The 15,383-nt window shown below is 36.0% G+C and overlaps 2 protein-coding genes across 2 annotated transcripts in view; both read right to left on the reverse strand.

Annotated features, from left to right (window-relative positions):
* Positions 1–5,920: 5,920 nt before the first annotated feature.
* LOC105045007 (dirigent protein 11-like) lies at positions 5,921–6,843 on the reverse strand. The gene has a single exon (XM_010923152.3). It carries the CDS (start codon positions 6,743–6,745, stop codon positions 6,209–6,211), a length of 537 nt encoding a protein of 178 aa, XP_010921454.1. The 5' UTR covers positions 6,746–6,843; the 3' UTR covers positions 5,921–6,208.
* Positions 6,844–8,102: 1,259 nt separating this feature from the next.
* Positions 8,103–15,383, reverse strand: part of LOC105045008 (uncharacterized) — a 36,318-nt gene continuing 29,037 nt past the window's right edge. The window contains exons 23-27 of the mRNA XM_073257622.1: positions 14,750–14,841; positions 11,555–11,783; positions 9,291–9,647; positions 8,571–8,644; positions 8,103–8,490 (exon numbers count right to left, since the gene is read on the reverse strand). Of these exons, the coding sequence (XP_073113723.1) occupies positions 8,382–8,490; positions 8,571–8,644; positions 9,291–9,647; positions 11,555–11,783; positions 14,750–14,841 (861 nt within the window). The 3' untranslated portion in view covers positions 8,103–8,381. The remainder of the gene's footprint in view (positions 8,491–8,570; positions 8,645–9,290; positions 9,648–11,554; positions 11,784–14,749; positions 14,842–15,383) is intronic.

The following is a 15,383-nucleotide window of genomic DNA, read 5'->3' on the forward strand; positions in this document are numbered from 1 at the left end:
GTATTTATGCTTCAGTTTTGTTTGATTCTAGTGCTACACACTCTTTTATATCCACTACTTTTATTAGACAACATGATATAGTATGTGAACCTATGAAAATCAAATTATATGTTGAGACACCAGTAGGTGGTATATTGAGTACCGAAAGTGTGTGCAAGTCATGTAGTATCAGAATAGGAGAAGAGAATTACTGACAGATTTGGTGGTCCTAGATATGCATAATTTCGATATCATTCTAGGAATGGATTGGCTTGCTACTTATCATGCCTCTGTGGATTGTCATGGAAAGAGAGTGAACTTTTAAATACCGAAAGAATTAACATTCAGTTTTGATGGAAGTACAGGAACCACCCCTCCACGTATTATTTCATTTGTGCAAGCTAGATAGATGCTATGAAAGGGATGTAGAGGTTACCTAGTATCAATAAAGAATAAAGAACATGATGAATTGAAGTTACAGGATATTTCTATCGTAAATAAATTTTCAGATGTATTCATTGATGATTTAACCGGACTACCACCAGACGAGAAATTGAATTTACCATTGAGTTGGCACCCAATACCGGTCCGATTTTTAAAGCTCCTTACCGAATGGCTCCTATGGAGTTGGAGTTAAAAGATCAATTACAGGATTTGTTGGATAATGGTTTTATAAGGTCTAGTGTATCTCCTTGGAGAGTTCCAGTCTTATTTGTGAAGAAGAAAGATGGTAGTATGAGGCTTTGTATCGACTATAGAGAGTTGAATAAGAACACTATCAGAAATAAGTATCCTCTACCTCGAATCGATGATTTGTTTGATCAGCTGCAAGGTGCATAAGTCTTTTCTAAAATTGATCTTCGTTCAGGATATTATCAGTTAAAAATCAAAACAGAGGACATACCAAAGGCTGTATTTAGAACTCGTTATGGATATTATGAATTTTTAGTGATGCCATTTGGATTAACCAATGCTCCAGCGGCCTTTATGGATTTAATGAACAGAATATTCAAATCTTATCTTGATAAGTTTGTTATTTTATTTATTGACGATATCTTGATATATTCAAAAAGCAAATTGAAGCATGAAGAATATTTACGATGTGTACTACAAATATTGAGAAAAAAAAGCTTTATGCCAAATTAAAGAAGTATGAATTTTGGTTGGACAAAATAATCTTTTTAGGATACATCATGTCTAAAGATGAAATTTCTGTGGATCCAACAAAAGTGGAAGCTGTGATGCAGTGAAACAGACCTACAAATATTTTCAAAATTCAAAGCTTTCTGAGAATGACAGGTTATTACAGACGATTTGTAGAAAGATTCTCCCGCATAGCTGCACCTTTGACTCGTCTTACTCAAAAAGGGGTTAAATTCGAATGGACCGAAGATTGTGAATAGAGTTTTCAAGAGTTAAAATAACGATTAGTTTCAGCCCCTATCCTTACTATACCAACAGGAGATGAAGGATTCATAATATATAGTGATGCATCTAAAAAGGGATTCGGCTGTGTATTAATGCAACATGGTAAGGTAGTAGCCTACGCCTCAAGACAATTGAAACCATATGAACAGAATTATCTGACACATGATTTGGAATTAGCTGCAGTGATTTTTGCCCTAAAAATTTGGAGACATCACTTATACGGTGCGCAGTGTGAAGTATTTACTAATCATAAGAGTTTGAAGTATATTTTTACGCAGAAGGAATTAAACATGAGACAGAGAAGGTCGTTGAACTGTTGAAAGATTATGATTTAACAATTCATTATCATCCCGGAAAAGCTAATGTCGTTGCTGATGCCCTTAGTAGAAAATCCGTGAGAAATTTGGCGGTTTTAATCACACATCAAAGCCAATTGTTGGAGGTTATAAGAAAACTGAAATTAGACATCCGAATATATGACTCAACAGTACGATTAGCCAATATGAGGGTTCAGCCAACACTCATTGAAAGAATTATAATTGCCCAGAATGATGATCCACAACTAATAAAAATAAGAGATTCAGTGGAAGCTGGTGTTCAATCTGAATTCAAAATACATGATGATGGTTCATTGAGGTTAGAAAACAGAATTTGCATACCCAATGATTCAGTACTCAAGCATGAAATACTTTAGGAAGCACCTCAGACCAGTTATACAGTTCATCCGGAAGGTATTAAAATGTATAGAGATTTAAAGAAAATGTACTGGTGGAATAATATGAAGAGAGAGATCGCTCAATTTGTGGCTCAATGTTTGGTGTGTCAACAAGTTAAAGCTGAACATCAGAGACCTGCGGGACTACTTCAACCTCTTGATATTCCAGTATGGAAGTGGGAACATATCACTATGGATTTTGTAACTGGACTACCTAAGACTCCAAGTAAAAATAATGCAGTCTGGGTGATTGTGGACCGATTGACAAAGTCTGTACACTTTCTATCAATTAGAGTTGGATTTACTTTGAAAAGACTAGCAAAATTATATATGAAAGAAATTATAAGGCTACATGGAATTCCAGTGACCATTGTATCGAACCGAGACACCAGATTTGTATCACAGTTTTGGAAAAGTTTACACAAGATATTAGGAACAAAATTGAACATCAGTACAGCTTTTCATCCACAGACTGATGGTCAATTAGAGAGAACTATTCAGATCTTAGAAGATATGTTGAGAACTTGTATTTTGGATATGAAAAGTTCATGGGATGAGCATCTACTTTTGATTGAGTTCGCTTACAATAACAGTTATCAGGCTAGCATTGGTATGGCACCTTCTGAAGCATTATATGGTAGAAGATGTCGATCATCGATTCACTGGGATGATATTGGTGAGCGGAGAATATTGGGTCCCGAACTTATTCAACAAGCCATCGAGAAGATCTAATTAATTAAAGAATGACTTCGGGCAGCACAAAACAGACAAAAAAGTTATGCAAATAACAGGAGACAAAAATTAGAATTTCAAATTGGTGACCAAGTATTTCTCAAAATATCTCCTTCAAAAGGAATTTCAAGATTTGGCATTCGTGGTAAATTGAATCCTAGATATGTGGGTCCGTTTGAGATTTTGAAAAGAATTGGTGAGGTGGCGTATAGACTTGCCTTACCACCTTCACTTGCAGGAGTACATAATATTTTTCATGTTTCTATGTTAAAAAAATATTTACCAGACGCAAGTCACATCGTGGAACTTGAATCATTGCAAGCTAGAAAGGAGTTATCATATGAAGAATATCCTGTACGAATTGTGGACTGTAAAGAACAAGTGCTGAGACGTCGCAACATTTCTCATGTCAAGGTACAGTGGAGTCGACATTCGGAAAGAGAAGCTACTTGAAAACTAGAGGAAGAAATGAAGCAAGAATATCCCCAGCTCTTCGAGACCACAGGTATAAAAAATTTTGAGGACAAAATTTTTTTTAGGGGTGAAGAATGTTATAGCCCAAGCCCAAGCCCAATTGAGAAGACCCAAGCCCATTTAAAAAAAAAAAACAAGAACAGGGGAACCGGGAAGAAGACTCCCGGTAGGAGTCTTCTTCTCCGATTAAACCACCGTGATCAGGAGTCATAGGGCTCTCTATAAAGAGACCTCCCCCTTCCTAAGAGACCCCCCAACGGTCTTTTTCCCCTCTTTTCCTCCCTAATTCCTCCGATTGAAGCTGCGGCCCTTGATTCGTGCTCACTGCGATTTCTCACCGGTGGGATCACCGGAGGCCGAGGTAAGCTTTCCTCCTCTTCCTCTCTTCTTTCTCCTTCTTTCCATGCCTTTTTGCATGACTGCCGGCGACAGACATCGCCAGATTTTGTCGGAGAAGGGACCCTTATTTGGTCTCTTCTTCCCTTTGGTTTTCCGGCGCCGGCGATCACTGCCGACTGCCGGCCTTGCCTCTCTGAACTCGAGAGAGTTGCCTCCCTCTGCCGTCGGTTTTCGCCGTGTCGGTCGTGGCCTGAACGGTCAGTCAAGGGAGGGGACCTGTCGGTCCCCTGTTTCGGCCAGGAAGAAGCCCGAGAGAAAAGAAAAGAAAAAAAAGAAAAGAAAAAGAAGAAAAAGAAAAAAAGAAAAAAAAAGAGAGAGAGAGACTTTCTCTCTCTGCTCTCTCTCTTGGATTTTTAGGATTTATGAAATTAAAAATATATATATATAATAATAATAAATAATAATAATAAATAAATAATAATAACAATAATAATAATAATAATAAAAGAAATACAAGAAGACTTTTTATGGATCAATCCAAAAATCCTGGATATTGTCATCTAGTCGATCCATGTGAGGACATTGGATTTTAAAAAATTTTATATTTTTTAATTCGATAAAATTTTGATCAAAAATATGATTATTGACGTACTAGGTTCGGAGAAGGATTTTCAAGATTTCTAGGATCTCAAATTTGGATTTTCTTTTGAGGTAAGTAGTGTTTACTTTTATTGAATTTATCTGGTAAATTATAAATTCTGAATTATATAAATTCATGGCATGCTTGTGATTGAAAATATTTATTGAAATTAATTATGATTGAAAATAATTATTGAAATTATTTATGATTGAAGTTATTTGTTGAAATTATTTATGATTGAAGTTATTTGTTGAAAATTATTATGATGATGTATGATCATAAAGAATGATATGATTTAATTTGGCTCGAATATCATCTTTTTATATTATTTTTGAAATAATACATGAATTGAAAGATGATATAAATTGACAACCTGACTATGTAAAGGACCCCGCCAATGGGAGCATATACGTTGGCAATTGATTTGTCCTGAGGGTTTATGTCGCCAACGAGACCAGCAACATGTCGCCAGAGAGACCAGCGACAAACCGCCAGCGAGACCAGCGGTTTCGAAGGACTTGCTGCCAGATGATTCACAGCCTATCGCAAGAAGATACGCGGTATTATGACCCTGCCACAGGAAAAATATGGTCATAGTCATGGTTGGTAAAAAGAACTTAAGAAATTTGATGAATTTAAGATGATAAGCATAAGTTGAAATTATGATGAATTGAAATTTTATATATGATTGATAGTGTGATAAATTAAATTATGAATTCATGAATTTACATATTAATTTTGTTATTATCAGTAAATCGACATGTACAGTATTATTGCCTGATTTATTCAGTTAAAGGTATACACTGCTTACTGGGCTATCTAGCTCATGATGAGTTTTATATTTTTCTTTACGGATCCAGAAAATTAGCATGATGCGGGATTTCGGTTAGGAGAGCGATTAGAAATAGAGTTAGCTCATTTGATTTAGGATTTTCTCAGAATTGATGCAAGACTTTTATTTTAAGTGATTGACTTTGTCAGACAATTATTTTTCTTTTGGACACTGAGTTTTGATTTGTTATTTGAACTAAGGTTTGATTGTTAAAAATTAAAAAATTATTTAACTTTATGTGTAAGATATCATGATGAGATGCCTTGCATGCTTATGGAAAAAGTTTCTTATGAGTATGTGGTGGTTGCCATGACCTTCGACTCACAATCTCGGATCGGGAGCGTGACAAGTTATTTCTCCACTATTGATGTCTATGACAACTTAGAAATAGTAATACAACATCTGACCAAAAAAGTTTAAACACCGCATATATTTTTTTTTAGAAATGAAATGGAGCAATGCTCCAGAGTGCATACATATCTCTTGAGAAATAATACAACTCTCCATAAATTTAATATTATGGAAGTTTCCATCGAAGCTTTCCGAGAAATTAAAAATCTTTGAAGCTTCAGATTTTTAAAACTTCTTGTAACATATAACTTTCTATAGGGTTTTACCTATTTAAAACTATTTTTTTTTATTATTATTAGGAAATACACATACGCTCTCTCTCTCTCTCTCTCTCTCTCTCTCTCTCTCTCTCTCTCTCTCTCTCTCTTTGTGGGAGGAAGAAGGATAGCAGGCTCTGTCATAGAGGTGGAAATATTAAAAAAATGTTCTGAACCACACCTCAGAACTGTGAAATATTTGCGCGAGGACCACCCCCAATGGGGTATCCTTGTGCTCTCTGGCTTCTTTCTACCAGAAACTTACAAACACGGAACAGTCATTAGAAGGCTGTACAAACTTTTCATTTGCTTAATAAGTATATAAATCCAAAAATTAAACTACGAGCTTCTTTAGGAAAACCGACGTATCATACGTTCCCTTGCCATCTCCCGGACTAAAATGAGAAAAGTAGTAGTCGTAGCAGGCACTGGAACATATTGTTCTTCCAGCCTCACAAACACTAGTCATTTCTGACGGTTATGTTGAGTTTGATTATGGCTCTCAAGTTAGCCACGTCCATGTGCTGTGTCTCCATGATACCATATCCCTTAGCAAACCGAAAGAACCCAGTCCCAGATACAACTCCAAACTCACGCTCTCTGAGCTTAAACGGATCGGCTCCTTGGATCTCCAGTGTGCTTCCCTTGAACCGCCCCTCGGTGAACGTCACCGAGAAGACCATGTATAACGCCGTCCCATCCAACGCCGAGTTTACATACAAGCCCTGAGCTCGGCCGATTACCTTGGAGTCCACTTCAGGCCCTTCAGTGACCACATCGTCGACCACCGCAATGGTGCCGAACTGCAGAATGTTGGAGGCTGCACCGAGTTTGCCTGCGACCGTGGTGGCGGACTTGGCGTCGCCGCTGAAGTAGTCGTGGACGTAGAGGACGAGGTTGGTTTGCTTGGGCATTCGCCTGTGAAGGGCATAAGCCACAAAGAGGAGGGTGGCAGTGGATAGGAGGAAGAGGTTGGGCGTGTTTGAGGAGTTGGGCATGGCTTTGGCTAGTGGTTGGGGAAGAGAGGAAGATGGAGATGCTTTGTCTGTTTGCTTGCTGGGTTGTCGATAGCTGGGGACTGTAGTTTTATATTATGAACGGAGACTTCTATCGCGGACTCTACCGTGAAAGAATCGTGTTGGCCACTTGAGAATAGGTGGTTTATTGGGATGCCTTTTTGTCGTTTTCTTTCGCTCCTCAGATGAGCCGTTTCTTTTATTTTTGGCGGCGAGAGAGCCGTTTCCATGAAAGAAAGCGGGGTAGCGAGCACATTGATTAGGTGGCTTATTGAGATGCCTTTTTGTCGTTTTCTTTCGATTCCCAGATGAGCCATTTCTTTCATTTTTCGTGGCGAGAGAGCCGTTTCCATGAAAGAAAGCCGGGTAGCGAGCACAGTGACTCTACGATCTTTCATCATCCAACGCTAACCACAAAATGAATTCCTTAACGAAGACGGATTGAAGAGATGTGGCAAACGACCAATAAAGAGCTTTTGGATATCCCGCCAGAAGCGCACTAAAGGGATGAGTGGGAGAAATACATGATTTCGAGCTAGGTTGTGTTCCTTTGTTTGACGAGCAACGTAAAAAATATTTCTGAGGAAGATGAAAAGTAATTTTCCTTCTTGAGAAACATGAAAAGTAAAATCTTGTGCATTGTTAATCATACATGCCAACGGTAAACTATTTTTCTTTAAGATGGGACAAAATGGTCTAAATTAGCGGACTTCAATCCATTCCATTGGTACTAAACTCCCATAACTTCATTAATTATACTAATTGACATCCTCTACTCAAGTGAGAATTAAAGTTAATACCAGCTTATTTTAAACAAGTCAAATTAAAGGATTTATACTAATGGAAAATACCGCTATCCATGAATAATTTACAATGGCAAAGATAAGCAAGCAGATTGCAATGACGCCTGTTAAATGGAACCGTGTAAGTTGTGTCTGACGAGTCAATCAAAGGTTCCAAACTAAGAAATTAGAAATTTTAAAATTTAAAAAAAAAAAAAGAAAAGGAAAGGAGAAAAAACTCCGAACAGATCAAATCTGCACGTTGAGTTCCCCGGAAAGGACCCAGCTACACCCATCTGGAAGTGGTCCAAATTGCAAGCCTAATCCACCAATTGCGGATAGACCAGGTTCTGTATCATGTAACTGAGGCCAAATTCATGTAAAGATTTGGCCAGGACCAAGCCACGCGTACCTGGACCCACCCACAGGCAAACAGAATCAGATGGTTAGAGCATCTTAAACCTCTGATGATTCTTTAACTGCAAATATGGTTGTGAAGATGATGGGTTGCATGGAAATTTTCTAAAACATTGCCTTCATCAAAAAACAGACCGATAAATGCTTGACTGAACTATATCACTAGATTGTATATTTTCTTGACTTTTTAAAAGAAAAATTTACAAGTTGAATTCAGACCAACCTTGATCAAAACGTTGAAATAATTAATGATCAACTAAGTCACCTGTAACTCAAAATTATCATGCCATTACTTTCCACTAATACACTCTCTTTCTCAAAAGTGGCTTTCGGGCTTCCTTCTTACTGGATACCATGCCATTACCCTCTCTTTCAAATAAGTCACCTGTAACTCAAAATTATCATGCCATTACTTTCCACTAATACACTCTCTTTCTCAAAAGTGGCTTTCGGGCTTCCTTCTTACTGGATACCGTACTAGATCCTGTTGGAGTCATTCCTACAGCCATCTGGTATAAATCCTTCAACCTGTGGAAAAATGATAAGGATTACATCTTAATTTTGTAATTTTATATAAAAAATAAACATTAAGTTCAAAATTCAATCACCTTGGCATACTGATAAAGAGGGCAATGACAGATAATCCAACTACAAGTGGAAAGACTGGAGCTGGAGTTAGTTCCTGTACAATATACAAATAATTCAGTTTCTCTAAGATTAAAAAAAATTTTAAAAAATCATCCCTTTTTTTGGTTCCTTCCCGATAGACACAATACATGCTATGGAAACATCAGCATGCTTGCATTTGTGCTTGCAGAGCATCTAATTTTCTTATTTTTATTTGTTAGTTTTGAACCATGACACGTGCATTATTGGGTGGAAACAACAAAAGACCTGTCTTTTTCCTTGAAGTGAGAAGGTAAAAATCAAGTAGGCTGATGATCTAGTGTACAACTCTGTAGACGACAGCTGCTACAATTGAATAATCAATATACAACTAAGCTCAAAGTAAATCCACACATAGGCACATGCATGCAGGCACGCACCCATGGAAGAGATCGATCAAGGAAAAAGGAAGGAAACAAGAAATTAATAATTTACTGTCCATCAAGACTTTAAAAACTGCTGGAATGGGATGGCACAGGCAGTACCGCACCATTCCAGTATAAAACAGGCACCGGGTAGACAATGTCAGCACGTTATGCAGTCTTGTACTGTGCCACTACCCAACAGTTTTTACAGAATTACCGGTTTTAAAACCTTGAAACTAAAATATTTCAGCAACCTACTTTCACAGGGATATCATATATATATCAGATGGGTTTTACCTGTTTGTGATAATATTCCTCAACTTTAAATCTGAGAGGACCCACATGAATTTGAGGTTGTTTTTCCAAATCAACTTCTAATATATCAGATTCAAACTTGTGAGTGCTTGATGGTAGCCCTGACCGAAGCTGCACAAGGTGCTTGCCCTTGGGCAAATCATGTATTTGGAAGAAGTACGAGAGTGGCAGAGGAAAGACTGTCTCAATTTTAGATGGAACAGCAACCAATCTGACTTCCACAGAGAGATGTGGCTGTAATACTTCGAGATCACTTCCTTCCACATGACCACTTAAAATGGTTCTCTCTGGTTGTTCAAACACTACAAAATCCAAGCCTCTGATATCCTCAGATCCCACCTGTCCATGAGAACAGCATCATAGCACAAAATTGTTATTTTCAAAAGCATAAAGCACATATATTAGTAGGTTCAATGAACCCACAGATGAATAAAATATAAATTACAATAATGCAAATAACTGTCTGTACAAAGCAGTAACTGACTTTTAGAGGCACAAAGCTTTACGATATATGATAATTCAGCACATGTCTACAAAAGATAAAAAGAATCCATGAATTGCCCCAAACACCTAATTGACAGATACTTTTGTTCTATATGAATAAACAAGGCTAACACGCAAATGAAGGTTAAAGAATCGGCAGTTATACCTATGACCTGGGATCCAAACTCACCTTCACCAGGATTGGGAGTTAAAGATATTAGGGGGAGGGCTACAGCCTGTCATGTAGCTCATCACCTACCGGCCCTTTCTATAATTAAAAAAAAAGAAACGAAAAAGAAAAGAAATGACTAGAATATCTTATCTTAATGTCTTGTAAAGTGATAAAGCATCCGGTGACATAAGCCAGGAAGCAAATGTAAATATGCAGAGCATTACTTAATCATGGCGCAAGCTCATAATAAAATAATAATAATAAGTGGACATTTACACTAAAGATGCAATCATCATGGTATAAATAACATCTGAGATCTATAAATCTTTCATCCGGATTTCTTATTTTCAAATTGACTTCAACTTTGAACTCGCATTTATTTTTTAACCAACAAATAGAATATTCATTGTAAGTATTTTCTTTCTTTCATCTACGTCACTATGAGTATTCATTGAGGCAGCATTTGGTATGAGGTGATCATCTTAAAATTAAAGGTACTGTAGGTGGAGGCAATGAGATCACCATATATGGTTGTGTAATGGTGATTCTATATGACAGTGATCTCAAATTACCTCCGCTCCTCGAATCACCATCTAACCCAATGATAGGACACCCATCCTTGAGATGGAGTATCCAATATCACCCCATGGTACTGATCTTAGGCTAAAATTTGAGAAAGAAAATGCCCCTTAGTCCAACAGAAAAAATTTATATATCAATATACCACTAATATATTACATCAATATTATATATATTATTATATTATTATTAATTACATTATTCTCATATGATTATTTGATGATAATTTTACACTATAGTTGAAATAAATTATTGTACTTTATATTTATTTAATAAAAGTATTTAATATATTACTTCTATTTGTCTTATTTTCCTAATCAAAATAAATATTAGTATAAAAATAATAATATTTAAGAATAAATAAGAATATTAATTTTATAGTAACAATTAATATATACTTATAGGATTAATAATTTATAAGACTAATAAATATATTTTTATCGAATATATTATTCATTAACATATTAATAAATATATTAATATTTTATTATAATATATTTTATATGTTTAATACAAATATTTTATGAAATATATTTGGGATAGTTTTGGTATTATATGTTCAGTGATCTTGGATACAATGGATTACCAAATAAGTTACTCATGGATACTTGAGAAGATTTAATTGATGAAATATAGCATAATACCAAACACGATGATCTTAGATCACCGGGGATTAGATTAACCTAGCATAAGGATCACCAATGATCTTAGATTACTGTAGTGATCCCATTTGGGTCACCAAACACCCTCTAATAGTCTTCTACTTTCCTCCAAACTATTACCAAAAATTAAGTATAACACTTACTGATCAATTACTCCCATCCTGGATGGATCACTAGGACTAGTTCCACTTGTGTACTCATCACCCACCGTGCATTCTCAAGTCACATATTTTCAATGAAACTGTTGTTTGACCTTGACAATCAAGAAATTTAAGAGCTCTTTTGAGCCTATCATTGGATGCAAATTGCAAACAGCAAAAATGGTGATCAATCACCTCTGAAAAGCTTACCTCTATAACAACAGAATCAGGAGAAGCTCGTTCAACCGCCGTGACTCCAAGGTAGTCCTTCGCCACTACTTTTACTAAATAAGTTGTATCTGGGAGGAGTCCCCTAAGACGAAAATTTCCAAGACTATCAGTTGTTGCTTCCTCATAGTAGCCTTTGGATTCCGATCGTGCTTCAACATTAACACCTTCCTTTGGCTGACCAGCAAGTAACGAAACACTGCCCATAGCACTATAATGAAAAGCTGGTTTAGATTAGAGATTGCACATTTGCAACAAACTTTAGACATTGCCTAAGAAAATGATAAAGATATGGATTATTTCATGGCATACTAAAAGAACAATCTAAAAAATTTTTAAGATATCGTTGAACTAGTTCTAATATCATATTGAAGAACAATCACAAAGAAGCACAACATACACAAGATTTGAAACAACATTAAAGTGACAAATCAAGGTAGTTATTAATTAAACTGAATATTCCAATCAACACATGATTACAAAAACTGGACTCAGTAAAATCAAAAAGTTGACCAAACTAGGAATCAGACCTGCAACCTTAGCATTGGAAACTGGAATATAGTTGAAAAGCATCCGCTTAAATTCTATCTGCAAATTTGCTATTGCCTAAAATAGAAGGTATCCCAGTAAAAATACTGATCTTTCAATAGTATCACTACTTGTACACAGGAAGTGTTTGATCAAATAAATTTTCAGGTATTCCTAGTCTCACTACTGACTCTCAACATATCATTCATATGAGTAATCGAAAACATATGCAAGTTTCCATCCTTCCCAATATAATAATTTTTCCTTCCAATTCATTTATTCCTTTAAAAAATCTGCTTGTCATCCACAAAACAAAATGAACATATTTGAAAATCAGGAAGTCTTGAATTTTCGAGGACTACTTTGCACCAACAGATGCTTACTAGGAAACAATCTATTCATTTCTTTACACACTATAACTCATTTCAGCAGCTGTTGCTATACTTGTTGACTGATATGTATCATACAGATTTCTATGAAAATCTACAGGCTAGAATACAGGACAATATTATTAGGGTTGCAATTGTATATTAGTTTCACTGTTTTAAGTGCATATAATATATACTAAGAAATTTTTTGTGCACTGCCGGCGATGTAGAAAATCCGACATGAAGCGCATCACTTTATGTGATTGGTCTACGTAGCCACCACTTTCTAACACATATTTAATGTCTGCAGTTCCGCTTTTTCATTTGAAAATTTTGAATAAGGAAAATATCCCTGCTCTTTGAAAAAAATTATGGCATCTTATGTCCATATTATGACATCCTGCTTGCAAAAAGTCATAATTTTGATGCAGAATGTCATAAATTTTTTTAAAGAACAGGAGCATTTTCGTCATTCAAAATTTTCAAACGAAAAGACAGAACTGCAGGCATTAAATGCACGTTGAAAAGTGATTGGACAAAAATGCCTCTTCTATATTATGACATCCTATGACATTATGACATCCTGGACCATATTATGACACCCTGCATGCAGAAAGTCATAATTGGACGTAGGATGTCATAATATACCACAAGATGTCATAATTTTCTGGATCATATTATGACATCCTACGTGCAGGAAGCCATAATATGCCACAGAATGTCATAATTTTTTTCAAAGAGCGGAGATATTTTCGTCATTCAAAATTTTTAAACGAAAAAACAGAACTACTGATATTAAATGTGCGTTGGGACGTGGTGGCTAAGTGGACCAATCACATAAAGTGGTGCGCTCCATGTCGGATTTTCTACACCGCCCGCGGTGCGCAAAGAATTTAACATATATATATATATATATAATATTTGCAACATATAAGACTTAAAAGAAGTGGATGTATAAATATCCAAGAAACCCCACATGGAGAGATTCATTCTAGTTCTGTAACATAGGAAAGAATTTATGCATATCATTTTGGAAATAGCTAGAGTGGCCACTCAACATGCCTAAACCACCACATCAATGGTGATTGGTGATTGGTGATTGGCTTGTTTATGGGAAATCATCATATCTACCTACTAAAGATCCATTTTATCTCATCTTCAACTAGAGAGCTCCTGCAGGCATAAATCTACACCAGAAGCCAATGAAAGAGTAGAGGAATCCTAGACCACAGAAGAAATGAAAGAGGCTAGGGATGTGCCAAACCGGAAAGGCTGGAGGAACTTGTCAAAGCTTCTTACCAAGAAATCTTGATCATGTTCTAGAATAGCTAACAACACAGGAAAGAGCTAAAACTTTGCAAATCAAAAACTGGGATGGAAAAGCAGGAATCTTGTGAAAATACCACAAGCTTTAGAGGATGCACTAGGGAAGCGACCTGCAACAAAGTTGTCACCATTAAGATGGACTTACCCTATAACATGTTACTGTAAGCAATCAATCTAGTTAAATCTTGCATGCACATCATTTAGCATGACCTCCTAACATTTAGTAAGAATATCAAGAGAAAATTCTTGGTTGAAGCCAACAAAAGAAGAACAATAAGCTCTCTGCATGACGTGGCTCATAATCAACGACCCATTCACAGCAAATTGAGAGACACAGGTCAACCAGATTGCCTATGTGAACCGGAATACTCAGATTTAAGAATTAATTGAGAGACAAGCTTGCTTTCCCTTGAATTTTGAGCTACCAAAAGCTGCTCAGTTCAACTAGGATTCTCTCCTTGTCCAAGCAAAAGAGCAAAAGACTTCAGTAGTAAAGCTCCTTAACTCATCCTAGATAATTTTTAACATGAAATCAGTCGACTATCTCGGAACAGATTTTTATTGAGATTTTCCATACCTTTCTTTCAACATGTCTAACAAGAATCGATGTTTTTACAACTCATCCTCCAATATCTTACATCATAATATTAATTAATTTACCGGAATTAATATCTCATTAAATAAAAGCTGAGGCATATGTTCTTACAAGTAGCCGTTAGTGATCAACAATGAAAATAATATAGGTTGAAGGTTTGTTCAAGGACAGACTGGTCTGGACATACTTCTCGTCAGACTAGCTATAAGTTTTGTCACACACTTTCTTAATATTGTTACATCTAAAGACAAACTATTTTAAAATTTGGTATTCCAAAATATATTGTAACTGAAACAACATCATGAACAACATAGCTTTTAAGAATCTGAGAATGCAACTATAATACAAGATCCCACAAACCTGTAAGCAACACGTGTTGCATAAAAATCAATCACTTTAGACTCTCCAGAATCCAATTCTATTGCCACTGCAGACGGAGAAAATGCATACTCCTACAAAAGCAGGGAAGGGAAATGGACACAACTGAGCAATCAAGAATTTTAGGTATACTCTAAACAACAATACTATTCAAAGTAGTGAACTTTTAGTCAAATCAAAATTTGGCATTTAAAGAACTACAGATCATAATTTGTGCTTGGCAAACATGTAATGTTAATAAATCATTCAGAACTTATACATGATTATGTATGATATATACTGTAGTAACCATGGAGGTAGGTTTCAACTAGCAAACTTATGATGACCGTCATTATTGAGGTTGTAATCATGCCTAGGCAGTTAAAAATTTTCACCAACAATAAAGACTTTTTTACATTTAGGTGGCATATAAATACTGAGCATTACACAAAACTGAATCCTTATTAAATGAACTGCCACAAATCTAACTACAAAGCAAGGGCGCCACATAGAAAAATGAATGAATTAATCAGCGACAAAACCTAAAAAAGCTGCTCAGTCATATGGGCTAAAAAATTTAATGCCAAAGCATCAGCTTTTTTTTTTCAGTGATTCTGAATCTTGTCCCTCCAAATTG

Source organism: Elaeis guineensis, chromosome 5 (genome assembly GCF_000442705.2).
Source record: "Elaeis guineensis isolate ETL-2024a chromosome 5, EG11, whole genome shotgun sequence".
Taxonomy (NCBI): Eukaryota; Viridiplantae; Streptophyta; class Magnoliopsida; order Arecales; family Arecaceae; genus Elaeis; species Elaeis guineensis.

Bases quoted from the DNA above. Each gene is read 5' to 3' on its own strand.
- LOC105045007 (XM_010923152.3), bottom strand. From the start codon at position 6,745: ATGCCCAACTCCTCAAACACGCCCAACCTCTTCCTCCTATCCACTGCC.